The sequence below is a fragment of the Oncorhynchus clarkii genome, unplaced genomic scaffold (assembly GCF_045791955.1).
Source record: "Oncorhynchus clarkii lewisi isolate Uvic-CL-2024 unplaced genomic scaffold, UVic_Ocla_1.0 unplaced_contig_9597_pilon_pilon, whole genome shotgun sequence".
Classification (NCBI taxonomy): domain Eukaryota; kingdom Metazoa; phylum Chordata; class Actinopteri; order Salmoniformes; family Salmonidae; genus Oncorhynchus; species Oncorhynchus clarkii.
The window spans coordinates 24,879-39,628 of NW_027257961.1; the positions used below are offsets into that span (position 1 = coordinate 24,879).

Consider the following 14,750-nt stretch of genomic DNA (forward strand, 5'->3'; position numbering starts at 1 on the left):
GGCAACGTTTTCTAGTTTGGCTTCACTGGTGTTTACCACAGACGGCAGCACTGTCTGACACACTGCGTTGACTGGACTTGAAGAATCAACTGGACTCAAGTGGTCCTGTTCAAATGAAGCCAGATTTACCTGTCAAAGACAACCCCATTTTGGCTGTGACAGGGAAAATGTCTCATTCTCTAGAGAAGCAGTTGATGGGAGGCCTGCTGTTCTTTTGAAAGAAGAAACATATTGTTTGTAGAAGGCAGTGAGGCAACTGAACCTATATCAGAGGAGGACCGTCCTCAGTGAATTTCATAAAAATGACAATTGTAAAACCTTTTTTTTTTAAAGTTATCCTTTTTAGATTAAACTATGCTAAATATATTCACGTCACAAAATAATTGATTAAAACACATTGTTTTGCAATGAAGGTCTACAGTAGTCTCAGCAGCACTCTGTAGCCGGAGGACAGCTAGCTTCCGTCCTCCTCTGGGTACATTGACTTCAATACAAAACCTAGGAGGCTCATAGTTCTCACCCCCCTTCCATACACTTACACAGCAATTATGACAACTTTCAGAGGACGTCCTCCAACCTATCAGAGCTCTTGCAGGAAGAACTGACATGTTGTCCACCCAATCAAAGGATCAGAGAATAAATCTAGTTCTGAAACTATAAGCTACAGATAGTTAGCACTGCATAAAATATGACGAGTAGTTGACTCAAAGAGAGAGAAAGACAATAGTTGAACAGTGTTGAACAAATTAATTTCTTCCAAAATGAAGGAGAAGCAAGAGAGCGAGTGTTTTTCAGTTTCACTTACTTAGCTAGCAAATGCAGCTAGCTAGTTTAGCCTACTCAAACAGAGGGATGCTATGTTAGCTAGCTGGCTATGACTATCCAACAGAGAGTGATGCTATGTTAGCTAGCTGGCTATGGTTATCCAACAGAGAGGGATGCTATGTTAGCTAGCTGGCTGTGGTTATCCAACAGAGAGGGATGCTATGTTAGCTAGCTGGCTATGGTTATCCAACAGAGAGGGATGCTATGTTAGCTAGCTGGCTATGACTATCCAACAGAGAGGGATGCTATGTTAGCTAGCTGGCTATGGTTATCCAACAGAGAGGGATGCTATGTTAGCTAGCTGGCTATGGTTATCCAACACAACACTGGAACTCTTCCAAGTCAAAGTAAACTTTTGGTTTTACAAATGTATCGCCAATGGGTCCCGCCGGTGTAACTGCTAACTGACTGTAAAGTTACTGCATGATTGTAGCAGGTTTACTAACGCGTTACTAATTAGTTCTATTGGCTTTGTTTTACTAGGACGGTACTTTGGCTAATACCGTGGCAACGATGTAGGCTGTGTGTAGCAGTTATGACATGGTTTGGCTTGGAAAGTTTTTTTTTTTGCCTGGTCATATACAGTTGATGTGTTGTGCATTGCAAGTCCAAACGAAGGGAAAAGGTGAGAGGAGGAGAGAGCAGAGTTTTGAGAGAATACAACGTGGCTGCTACGAATGTGACCTGTGTTTACATGTGAACAGCGGTGTATTCATTTCCAGCGATTTCTGTTGGGAAAAACGTTTCTTAAACGGAACGAAACGGGGATAAACATACCTGAATTTGTCCAATAAAAACTCTTCTTTGCAACTGTTGGACTAATGACTACACTCTAGATCAGCTAGATGCAGGCAAGAGTGTTCAAGGCAGTATTGAACGTGTCACTGTCCGTCCAAACACTTTCTCTCAACCTGTGTGCACCTACGTTGTAATCTTTAATTCATAGTCTAGGTTGTATCAACATCATGATGGGTATAGGAACAATTAGAGTATCATGTAGGGGCCTAAACCTGTCACTGTTATATTGAGCTGGGTGAATGGAATATGAATGACAGTCATCCAATATGCTGTAATAGAAATAAGGCTGTGCTCATGAGAAAATAAATGGTCCTCCCTCATCTTCAACGGCACCAACCGCCACTGACTTATACCTAGTTGTCACAGGCCCTACCCGTGGTGGACAGTGAGTCACATGTCAATCAGACAACAGAACTTATACCTAGTTCTCACAGGCCCTACCCATGGTGGACAGTGAGTCACATGTCAAACAGGCCCTACTAATCAAACACCGAGCTACAGAACACTGTTGAATTACAGTTTTATTGGTTATAAAACAAATAATAAAGTATAAATAAATAACTTCCTAAATCAGTTTCAAAGGTTTGGTGGTCTGGTCTGATGAGACATGTCACTGGTACCTGTTAGTTCTACATTCGGAATTCCATTTCTGTCCAAAAACACAAATTAGACCACAGGCCTAACTATATTCAACACTCTCCTCACAGTGGACGGGCACCACGTTGCATAATCATCATAATAACAACAACAACAAATTGGGAAAGGCAATAAGGAAAACATTAAACTTCAGATTTGTGGCGCTCATCACAAGTCATTCCAGCACCACCTCTGTCGTTGCCTGTGACGAGAGTAAGCGAAACTAACACCCAGTCGGACAAGACCAAGTCCAAGTCCATGTCAATTAACAATGTGATAACAGTACGATTGGACAAGACCAAGTCAATCAACAATGTGATAACAGTACGATTGGACAAGACCAAGTCAATCAACAATGTGATAACAGTACGATTGGACAAGACCAAGTCCAAGTCCATGTCAATCAACAATGTGATAACAGTACGATTGGACAAGACCATGTCAATCAACAATGTGATAACAGGACGATTGGACAAGAACGCTTGAGAGTCTTACAATAGCTGTAGTTTTCTTTGATAGGACAGTGGTTAAAGTTTGGTTCCTTAAAGTTTAGGCATACTTAAAAAAAAAACAAATTCCTCATCGTACAATAACAGTGGGGGGGGGGGGGGGGCTGCTTCAACAGAGGTCACAATGTATCATATTAAATCAAGAAGAGAGGACACTGTACACAAATACTGAAGAATCATTGTGAGAACTGGCTTGACAACTTAAAGATTGAGGGTCAAGTCAACATGGAAGCACTGTAATGTAAATGACACATGGTTATAAAGAGCTGACAGACTGTTCAAATGTCACCCGTTCATAATCTCAAATTACAAAAAGACGTTTGACTTTATGTCACATCAACCCAAAAGACACAGTCCAGTCATCCTCGATGCGCTGGCTGAAAGGCTGCATGCAACTTCACTAGAAAGGTAAGTGATTTTAATGTACGTCACTGGGGATAGCTTGTCTTCCTCAGTCCCCCTACATCCCACACACCAGCATTTACAGAAATCAGGCACTTTTTTAGGTATATCCTAATCTGACAGCGCTCTCATACAGGAATAGCATACAGGAGACCCTGGCTAGCGACACGGGGGCAACTGACGCATACCGAACATATTTTTGACATCTTCATCAACCCACAGGGACATAGAGAGGTGGTTGGACTGTCTGTCCAGTCTGGACTTCTCCAATCACCTCCACCTCTCCTTCAGAATCTGCTGCAACATCGCTCCTCTGTCCAGTCTGTCCTGTCTGGACTTCTCCAATCACCTCCACCTCTCCTTCAGTATCTGCTGCAGCATCGCTCCTCTGTCCAGTCTGGTCTGTCTGTCCTGTCTGTCCAGTCTGGTCTGTCTGTCCTGTCTGGGCTGTGTTAGCGGTGGCTCTTCTCTGTGTGACCACGTCTCTGGAGAAACGGCTCATCATTATCCCTGGGGACCTTAGCTCAGTGTCCTGGGAGTGGGATTGGGGTGCAGGGTGTGCAGGGGGGTGAGGGTAACTGGGCTGGTAGTACTGAGGTGGGTAGCCTCTATACCCAGCGAATGGGTCTTCTTCCTCCTCATCTTCCTCGTCGTCTTCATCATCGTTGTTGTAATTTCCACGGGGGTCATAACGGCCAGTGGGGTGATAGTTTTGGTAGTTGGTGTGGGGGAGTTGTTGTACTATGGTGGGGAACATCTGGATCAATGGGGTGTCATCACTAGCAACCTCTTTCTAAACCACCACCGCTAAGTTAGCTTGTTGTCTGGGGTTGTTAGCTTGTTGCCCGGGGTTGTTAGCTTGTTGCCCGGGGTAGCATCTGGGTTAGCAGAATGACGTACAGGAGAAAGCAGACAGAGAGCCACAGGCACAATATTACTGCAGTGAGAAATAAGAACACAGTGTGTAGCCGTGCCTGTATAAGAGAGAGGGTGAGCCACACCAGTGGGAGTAAGTGGGAGTCTGATTAGTATTTGTCATTCACAAGGATACCTTGATCAGGAGAGAGAAGATATACACAGGGAGGAAGGAAGATGGCGGCTGGTGGCCGGCTGGAGAAAAGCATTGTCTAGGAAACAATATCTTCTGATTCATGTCTTTTATAAAAATCCAGATGGGTTGTTTTCCAAGCGGGGTGATGTGAAGCGAGGTTAGCAAGATCAACACACAATGTCTGATGACGGGCAGAGATAGATGGAGACTGAAGCAATGTCTGATGACAGGCAGAGATAGATGGAGACTGAAGCGATGTCTGATGACGGGCAGAGATAGATGGAGACTGAAGCGATGTCTGATGACAGGCAGAGATAGATGGAGACTGAAGCAATGTCTGATGACAGGCAGAGATAGATGGAGACTGAAGCTATGTCTGATGACGGGCAGAGATAGATGGAGACTGAAGCGATGTCTGATGACAGGCAGAGATAGATGGAGACTGAAGCGATTGTTTGAACACGGCGGTGGTGATCTCAGGAGGTAGTGAGGGGTGAAGGGAGGAGGGGAGTGATAGTCTCTATGTGGGGAAGAAAAGATGGGAGAGCGGCACAGAGAGGGTGGCTGAGGGTCTCTATGAGGGGAGAGGGTGGCTGAGGGTCTCTTTCTGTGGGGAGAGGAGAGGGTGGCTGATGGTCTCTTTCTGTGGGGAGAGGAGAGGGTGGCTGATGGTCTCTTTATGAGGGGATAGGAGAGGGTGGCGAGGGTCTCTTTCTGTGTGGAGGGGAGAGGGTGGCTGATGGTCTCTTTATGTGGGGAGAGGAGAGGGTGGCGAGGGTCTCTTTCTGTGGGGAGGGGAGAGGGTGGCTGAGGGTCTCTTTATGTGGGGAGAGGAGAGGGTGGCGAGGGTCTCTTTCTGTGGGGAGAGGAGAGGGTGACTGATGGTCTCTTTATGAGGGGAGAGGAGAGGGTGGCGAGGGTCTCTTTCTGTGGGGAGGGGAGAGGGTGGCTGATGGTCTCTTTATGAGGGGAGAGGAGAGGGTGGCGAGGGTCTCTTTCTGTGAGGAGGGGAGAGGGTGGCTGAGGGTCTCTCTGTGGGGAGAGGAGAGGGTGGCTGAGGGTCTCTATGTGGGTAGAGGAGAGGGTGGCTGATGGTCTCTTCATGTGGGTAGAGGAGAGGGTGGCTGATGGTCTCTTTATGTGGGGAGGGGAGAGGGTGGCTGATGGTCTCTTTATGAGGGGAGAGGAGAGGAGAGGGTGGCTGATGGTCTCTTTATGTGGGGAGGGGAGAGGGTGGCTGATGGTCTCTATGAGGGGAGAGGAGAGGGTGGCTGATGGTCTCTTTATGTGGGTAGAGGAGAGGGTGGCTGAGGGTCTCTTTATGTGGGTAGAGGAGAGGGTGGCTGATGGTCTCTTTATGTGGGGAGAGGAGAGGGTGGCTGATGGTCTCTTTATGAGGGGAGGGGAGAGGGTGGCTGATGGTCTCTATGAGGGGAGAGGAGAGGAGAGAGTGGCTGATGGTCTCTTTATGAGGGGAGAGGAGAGGGTGGCTGATGGACTCTTTTTATGAGGAAGAAGGGAGGGAGGAGGGGAGGGAGGAGACGGTGTCTGATGGTCTATTTTTGTGCGGCAGAAGGGAGGGAGGGAGGTAGGAGAGGGTGTCTGATGGTCTCTTTATGATGGGAGGGGAGAGGAGAGGGTGGCTGATGGACTCATCGGAGAGGAGAGGGTGGCTGATGGACTATGAGGGGAGGGGAGAGGAGAGGGAGGTAGGAGAGGAAGGGACGTAGGAGTGGGAGGGAGGTAGGAGAGGAGAGGGTGGGAGGAGAGGAGAGGGTGTCTGGAACTAAGAGAATGTTGCTCAGTAGTCATTCTCATATTCCTGTTCCTGTCCTCCTTGAGTTAGAACCAGAACAGAGGAGACAGACAGAGACACAGAGAAACACCTTACGTCAGTACAGATACCAGACCACATAACACCAACATGCTACCATTCCAAAAACCACATGGACCCACTAGTGGTTGTGCTAGTCAGTATCTCTGACTCAGACTGCTGTGTTATGGCAGCTGCTCATCAGAGCTCTGAAAGCAGACAGGCACAACATAGTGCTGTCATCTTTATTTCTCTTTCTTAATGTAAGAAAATGTCATAAAGATGTAGAACAGTGAAATGAGAGTCACACAGGATACATGGTTGTACATCCAGTATACTTACAGTGTAGTAACTCAGACATGCACAAGTTGTGGTGAAGCATTCTAGGTCAAATGTGCACCACACATCGCTGTGAGAGGCACTCCCATCTTAAAGTGATTCAACCACATGTTTAACCACATCTGTGGGAATGAACCAATTGTTCCATGTCCAATAATACCCTGCCTGAATTCAACCCAAACAGCTATAGCATAATGGTCTTAGTGTTAATATCCTTTTAGGTTAGCAGTGAAGTAATAACCAGGCAAAAGAAAGCAGGCCCACTAAGGGGGCTCTCAAGTGGTCTAAGGCCCTGCATCTCAGTGCAAGAGGCGTCACTACAGTCCCTGGTTCGAATCCAGGCTGTATCACATCTGGGTGTGATTTAGGAGTCCCATAGGGCGCGTTTGGCAAAGGGGGGTAGGCCGTCATTTTAAATAAGAATGTGTTCTTAACTGACTTGCCTAGTTAAATAAAATAAACTAAGGACACGGTCACTCATATTAAACATCCATAGTGTGTATAAAACGCCTCACGAGAACATACGGCATAACATTTCAATAGCTCTAAAATACTTTACGAAATTTACAGGGACAATTACAATGTCAATCTCTGTACGATTTACCAGTCGCCAGTAAGTCAGTCACTGAGGAAAATACTTGAACTTTTACTGGTTGTAAAGTCAGGGGCGGAGCCAGACACTGGAGTTGTTTATGTCCTGAAATGATCTGCAATAAACATCGTCAACTGTCTTTCATTTCATCTAATGAAAATAACACTAACTAACCACTGGGCCCCTTCAAAATACTGGGTCAAAACATCAGCTGACTGGAAGGACAGGACTCTCCTGCAACGGCCCATGAAGAGAAGACTTTAGATCTGACACACACAGCACTTACTGTTACTCTCTCTTTCTACATTTCTGTTTTGATTGAATTCAGGAATAATATACATTGAGTTTGCAAAACATTAAGAACACCTGCTCTTTCCATGACATAGACTGACCAGGTGAATCCAGGTGAAAGATATGATCCCTTATTGATGTCACTTTGTTAAATCCACTTCAATCAGTGTAGATGAAGGGGAGGAGACGGGTCAAAGAAGGATTTTTAAGCCTTGAGACAAGTTTTGTATATGTGTCTCATTCAGAGGGTGAATAGGAAAGACATTTAAGTGCCTTTGAACGGGGTAACTTGACACAACTGTGGGAAACAATGGAGTTAACATGGGCCAGCATCCCTGTGGAACGCTTTCGACACCTTGTAGAGTCCATTCTCTGATGAATTGAGGCTGTTCTTAGGGCAAAATCAATATTAGGAAGGTGTTCTTAATGTTTTGTATACTCAGTGCATAACCACACACAGTATCCATCAGATTTACTGTGGCATAAAACCCAGTTCCTCCTAGTAATCTCAGTCCTCCAGTATCCAGAACTTATAGATAGGGATATCTATGTGTTCTGGTGGTGGTTACCTCCAACGTTGTAGCCCAAACAGGAGTTCTGATCGCAGTAGCCAGCAGCACCAGCAGGGCCCGTGGATCCAGGGGTGCCTGGTCGCCCTGGGGTACCCTGGCTGCCTGGTCTACCGGCGGGGCCTTGGCTGCCTGTACGCCCCTCTCCTAGAAGACCTGTGGAGGCAAGATACACAGTTAGTAACAGGACCTACAAGAGGACAAATTACACACCAAAAGCCAGTCTGTTGCTACGGCCGACCATGTTGTAAACTGTAGAGATAAAATAATGAAAACTATGTTTTATGAATCGTCCCCCTTGTTACTTCTGCAATGACGAAGTAGGATGTAAAATAGTCAGTGCGTTGTTGAGTGGCCAGACTGCAGGCAGTGTGTATATATATATGTGTGGGTTCCCTCAGAATAATGCCCTGAACCCAGATCAGACAGTTATTATCCTACTTCTGTTGAAGTTTCCACTACAGAAGCCTGTCCTTCAGCCAAGTCCAGTTTGACTACAGCAGTCCAGTCCCAGTCCAGTTTGACTACAGCAGTCCAGTCCCAGTCCAGTTTGACTACAGCAGTCCAGTCCCAGTCTAGTTTGACTACAGCAGTCCAGTCCCAGCCCAGTTTGACTGCAGCAGTCCAGTCCCAGCCCAGTTTGACTACAGCAGTCCAGTCCCAGTCCAGTTTGACTACAGCAGTCCAGTCCCAGTCCAGTTTGACTACAGCAATCCAGTCCCAGTCCAGTTTGACTACAGCAGTCCAGTCCCAGTCCAGTTTGACTACAGCAGTCCAGTCCCAGTCCAGTTTGACTACAGCAGCCCAGTTTGACTACAGCAGTCCAGTCCCAGTCCAGTTTGACTACAGAAGCCTGTCCTTCAGCCCAGTTCAGTTTGACTACAGCAGTCCAGTCCCAGTCCAGTTTGACTACAGCAGTCCAGTCCCAGTCCAGTTTGACTACAGCAGTCCAGTCCCAGTCCAGTTTGACTACAGAAGCCCAGTTTGACTACAGCAGTCCAGTCCCAGTCCAGTTTGACTACAGAAGCCCAGTTTGACTACAGCAGTCCACTCCCAGTCCAGTTTGACTACAGCAGTCCACTCCCAGTCCAGTTTGACTACAGCAGTCCAGTCCCAGTCCAGTTTGACTACAGCAGCCCAGTCCCAGTCCAGTTTGACTACAGCAGTCCAGTCCCAGTCTAGTTTGACTACAGCAGTCCAGTCCCAGCCCAGTTTGACTACAGCAGTCCAGTCCCAGTCCAGTTTGACTACAGCAGTCCAGTCCCAGTCCAGTTTGACTACAGCAGTCCAGTCCCAGTCCAGTTTGACTACAGAAGCCCAGTTTGACTACAGCAGCCCAGTCCCAGTCCAGTTTGACTACAGCAGTCCAGTCCCAGTCCAGTTTGACTACAGAAGCCCAGTTTGACTACAGCAGTCCAGTCCCAGTCCAGTTTGACTACAGAAGCCCAGTTTGACTACAGCAGTCCAGTCCCAGTCCAGTTTGACTACAGCAGTCCAGTCCCAGTCCAGTTTGACTACAGCAGTCCAGTCCCAGTCCAGTTTGACTACAGCAGTCCAGTCCCAGTCCAGTTTGACTACAGCAGTCCAGTCCCAGTCCAGTTTGACTACAGCAGTCCAGTCCCAGTCCAGTTTGACTACAGAAGCCCAGTCCCAGTCCAGTTTGACTACAGCAGTCCAGTCCCAGTCCAGTTTGACTACAGCAGTCCAGTCCCAGTCCAGTTTGACTACAGAAGCCCAGTTTGACTACAGCAGCCCAGTCCCATTCCAGTTTGACTACAGCAGTCCAGTCCCAGTCCAGTTTGACTACAGAAGCCCAGTTTGACTACAGCAGTCCAGTCCCAGTCCAGTTTGACTACAGAAGCCCAGTTTGACTACAGCAGTCCAGTCCCAGTCCAGTTTGACTACAGCAGTCCAGTCCCAGTCCAGTTTGACTACAGCAGTCCAGTCCCAGTCCAGTTTGACTACAGCAGTCCAGTCCCAGTCCAGTTTGACTACAGCAGTCCAGTCCCAGTCCAGTTTGACTACAGCAGTCCAGTCCCAGTCCAGTTTGACTACAGAAGCCCAGTCCCAGTCCAGTTTGACTACAGCAGTCCAGTCCCAGTACAGTTTGACTACAGCAGTCCAGTCCCAGTCCAGTTTGACTACAGCAGTCCAGTCCCAGTCCAGTTTGACTACAGAAGCCCAGTCCCAGTCCAGTTTGACTACAGCAGTCCAGTCCCAGTACAGTTTGACTACAGCAGTCCAGTCCCAGTCCAGTTTGACTACAGCAGTCCAGTCCCAGTCCAGTTTGACTACAGCAGTCCAGTCCCAGTCCAGTTTGACTACAGCAGTCCAGTCCCAGTCCAGTTTGACTACAGCAGTCCAGTCCCAGTCCAGTTTGACTACAGCAGTCCAGTCCCAGTCCAGTTTGACTACAGCAGCCCAGTCCCAGCCCAGTTTGACTACAGCAGTCCAGTCCCAGTCCAGTTTGACTACATCAGCCCAGTCCCAGTACAGTTTGACTACAGCAGTCCAGTCCCAGTCCAGTTTAACTACAGCAGTCCAGTCCCAGTCCAGTTTGACTACAGCAGTCCAGTCCCAGTCCAGTTTGACTACAGAAGCCCAGTTTGACTACAGCAGTCTAGTTTGACTACAGCAGTCCAGTCCCAGCCACAGACCCAGTTCCATCCATGAACACACATTCCAATGTTTGCTGACATGGCAACAATCTGAGGCGTTGTGTTGCTCAGTGAGATATGAGTGGAATCCTCATCCTCATCTACAGAGTTCTGTTCTTTTGGATCTAAAAATATCCTCCCTGATTTCCATGACAGTAGTAAAACCCATGCCAGGAACCACAGTCTCCTGATGTTTCATCGTGAACTTTCAGAAAAGTTGTTTTTGTCATTTATAAATGTCAGAGTTGTCAGAGTTGAGAATCGATTAAACAACAATCAGATGCATTGTCCTGTATTGGTTTTCTGCTTAAAAAAAATGGTAGTGTACAAAGGAGAATCAATACAAAGGGTTTGTTTCTCCCCCAAAAAATATTATAGACAGCAATCCAAGACAGGTCAACTTTAAATCCAAAAACACATGAGGATTTTTCTGATGTTATTAAAACGTTTCAAACGTTGTTTTCTTTACAGAAGATCCCTAGTAAGAGGAATTTCACTGCAAGTCACAGTGTGGTCTGAATACACAAGAGTTTTTCAATCAACAAACTAGTGGGGCCTTTGATTGACATGTTTTTATTCAAGTGTGTCCGCCGTTAGTGTCCCATGAAACCCAACCTGGCCTAGAAACACCTCTCATCATAGTGTCCCATGAAACCCAACCTGTCCTAGAAACACCTCTCATCATAGTGTCCCATGAAACCCAACCTGGCCTAGAAACACCTCTCATCATAGTGTCCCATGAAACCCAACCTGGCCTAGAAACACCTCTCATCATAGTGTCCCATGAAACGCAACCAGTCCTAGAAACACCTCTCATCATAGTGTCCCATGAAACCCAACCAGTCCTAGAAACACCTCTCATCATAGTGTCCCATGAAACCCAACCTGTCCTAGAAACACCTCTCATCATAGTGTCCCATGAAACCCAACCTGGCCTAGAAACACCTCTCATCATAGTGTCCCATGAAACCCAACCAGTCCTAGAAACACCTCTCATCATAGTGTCCCATGAAACCCAACCTGTCCTAGAAACACCTCTCATCATAGTGTCCCATGAAACCCAACCAGTCCTAGAAACACCTCTCATCATAGTGTCCCATGAAACCCAACCTGTCCTAGAAACACCTCTCATCATAGTGTCCCATGAAACCCAACCTGTCCTAGAAACACCTCTCATCATAGTGTCCCATGAAACCCAACCTGTCCTAGAAACACCTCTCATCATAGTGTCCCATGAAACCCAACCTGTCCTAGAAACACCTCTCATCATAGTGTCCCATGAAACCCAACCTGTCCTAGAAACACCTCTCATCATAGTGTCCCATGAAACCCAACCTGGCCTAGAAACACCTCTCATCATAGTGTCCCATGAAACCCAACCAGTCCTAGAAACACCTCTCATCATAGTGTCCCATGAAACCCAACCTGGCCTAGAAACACCTCTCATCATAGTGTCCCATGAAACCCAACCAGTCCTAGAAACACCTCTCATCATAGTGTCCCATGAAACCCAACCAGTCCTAGAAACACCTCTCATCATAGTGTCCCATGAAACCCAACCAGTCCTAGAAACACCTCTCATCATAGTGTCCCATGAAACCCAACCTGTCCTAGAAACACCTCTCATCATAGTGTCCCATGAAACCCAACCTGTCCTAGAAACACCTCTCATCATAGTGTCCCATGAAACCCAACCTGTCCTAGAAACACCTCTCATCATAGTGTCCCATGAAACCCAACCTGTCCTAGAAACACCTCTCATCATAGTGTCCCATGAAACCCAACCTGGCCTAGAAACACCTCTCATCATAGTGTCCCATGAAACCCAACCAGTCCTAGAAACACCTCTCATCATAGTGTCCCATGAAACCCAACCTGGCCTAGAAACACCTCTCATCATAGTGTCCCATGAAACCCAACCAGTCCTAGAAACACCTCTCATCATAGTGTCCCATGAAACCCAACCAGTCCTAGAAACACCTCTCATCATAGTGTCCCATGAAACCCAACCTGGCCTAGAAACACCTCTCATCATAGTGTCCCATGAAACCCAACCAGTCCTAGAAACACCTCTCATCATAGTGTCCCATGAAACCCAACCAGTCCTAGAAACACCTCTCATCATAGTGTCCCATGAAACCCAACCTGTCCTAGAAACACCTCTCATCATAGTGTCCCATGAAACCCAACCTGTCCTAGAAACACCTCTCATCATAGTGTCCCATGAAACCCAACCTGTCCTAGAAACACCTCTCATCATAGTGTCCCATGAAACCCAACCTGTCCTAGAAACACCTCTCATCATAGTGTCCCATGAAACCCAACCTGGCCTAGAAACACCTCTCATCATAGTGTCCCATGAAACCCAACCAGTCCTAGAAACACCTCTCATCATAGTGTCCCATGAAACCCAACCTGGCCTAGAAACACCTCTCATCATAGTGTCCCATGAAACCCAACCAGTCCTAGAAACACCTCTCATCATAGTGTCCCATGAAACCCAACCAGTCCTAGAAACACCTCTCATCATAGTGTCCCATGAAACCCAACCAGTCCTAGAAACACCTCTCATCATAGTGTCCCATGAAACCCAACCTGTCCTAGAAACACCTCTCATCATAGTGTCCCATGAAACCCAACCTGTCCTAGAAACACCTCTCATCATAGTGTCCCATGAAACCCAACCTGTCCTAGAAACACCTCTCATCATAGTGTCCCATGAAACCCAACCTGTCCTAGAAACACCTCTCATCATAGTGTCCCATGAAACCCAACCTGTCCTAGAAACACCTCTCATCATAGTGTCCCATGAAACCCAACCTGTCCTAGAAACACCTCTCATCATAGTGTCCCATGAAACCCAACCAGTCCTAGAAACACCTCTCATCATAGTGTCCCATGAAACCCAACCTGTCCTAGAAACACCTCTCATCATAGTGTCCCATGAAACCCAACCTGGCCTAGAAACACCTCTCATCATAGTGTCCCATGAAACCCAACCAGTCCTAGAAACACCTCTCATCATAGTGTCCCATGAAACCCAACCTGGCCTAGAAACACCTCTCATCATAGTGTCCCATGAAACCCAACCAGTCCTAGAAACACCTCTCATCATAGTGTCCCATGAAACCCAACCAGTCCTAGAAACACCTCTCATCATAGTGTCCCATGAAACCCAACCAGTCCTAGAAACACCTCTCATCATAGTGTCCCATGAAACCCAACCTGTCCTAGAAACACCTCTCATCATAGTGTCCCATGAAACCCAACCTGTCCTAGAAACACCTCTCATCATAGTGTCCCATGAAACCCAACCTGTCCTAGAAACACCTCTCATCATAGTGTCCCATGAAACCCAACCTGTCCTAGAAACACCTCTCATCATAGTGTCCCATGAAACCCAACCTGGCCTAGAAACACCTCTCATCATAGTGTCCCATGAAACCCAACCAGTCCTAGAAACACCTCTCATCATAGTGTCCCATGAAACCCAACCTGGCCTAGAAACACCTCTCATCATAGTGTCCCATGAAACCCAACCAGTCCTAGAAACACCTCTCATCATAGTGTCCCATGAAACCCAACCAGTCCTAGAAACACCTCTCATCATAGTGTCCCATGAAACCCAACCAGTCCTAGAAACACCTCTCATCATAGTGTCCCATGAAACCCAACCTGTCCTAGAAACACCTCTCATCATAGTGTCCCATGAAACCCAACCTGTCCTAGAAACACCTCTCATCATAGTGTCCCATGAAACCCAACCTGTCCTAGAAACACCTCTCATCATAGTGTCCCATGAAACCCAACCTGTCCTAGAAACACCTCTCATCATAGTGTCCCATGAAACCCAACCTGTCCTAGAAACACCTCTCATCATAGTGTCCCATGAAACCCAACCTGTCCTAGAAACACCTCTCATCATAGTGTCCCATGAAACCCAACCAGTCCTAGAAACACCTCTCATCATAGTGTCCCATGAAACCCAACCTGTCCTAGAAACACCTCTCATCATAGTGTCCCATGAAACCCAACCTGTCCTAGAAACACCTCTCATCATAGTGTCCCATGAAACCCAACCTGTCCTAGAAACACCTCTCATCATAGTGTCCCATGAAACCCAACCTGTCCTAGAAACACCTCTCATCATAGTGTCCTATGAAACCCAACCTGTCCTAGAAACACCTCTCATCATAGTGTCCCATGAAACCCAACCTGTCCTAGAAACACCTCTCATCATAGTGTCCCATGAAACCCAACCTGTCCTA

At 47.0% G+C, this 14,750-nt stretch overlaps 1 protein-coding gene across 1 annotated transcript in view; it reads right to left on the reverse strand.

The window, feature by feature from the left end:
* Positions 1–2,697: 2,697 nt before the first annotated feature.
* Positions 2,698–14,750, reverse strand: part of LOC139394290 (collagen alpha-1(XIV) chain-like) — a 230,302-nt gene continuing 218,249 nt past the window's right edge. The window contains exons 47-48 of the mRNA XM_071142315.1: positions 7,826–7,981; positions 2,698–3,911 (exon numbers count right to left, since the gene is read on the reverse strand). Coding sequence (XP_070998416.1) covers positions 3,382–3,911; positions 7,826–7,981 — 686 coding nt within the window. The 3' untranslated portion in view covers positions 2,698–3,381. The remainder of the gene's footprint in view (positions 3,912–7,825; positions 7,982–14,750) is intronic.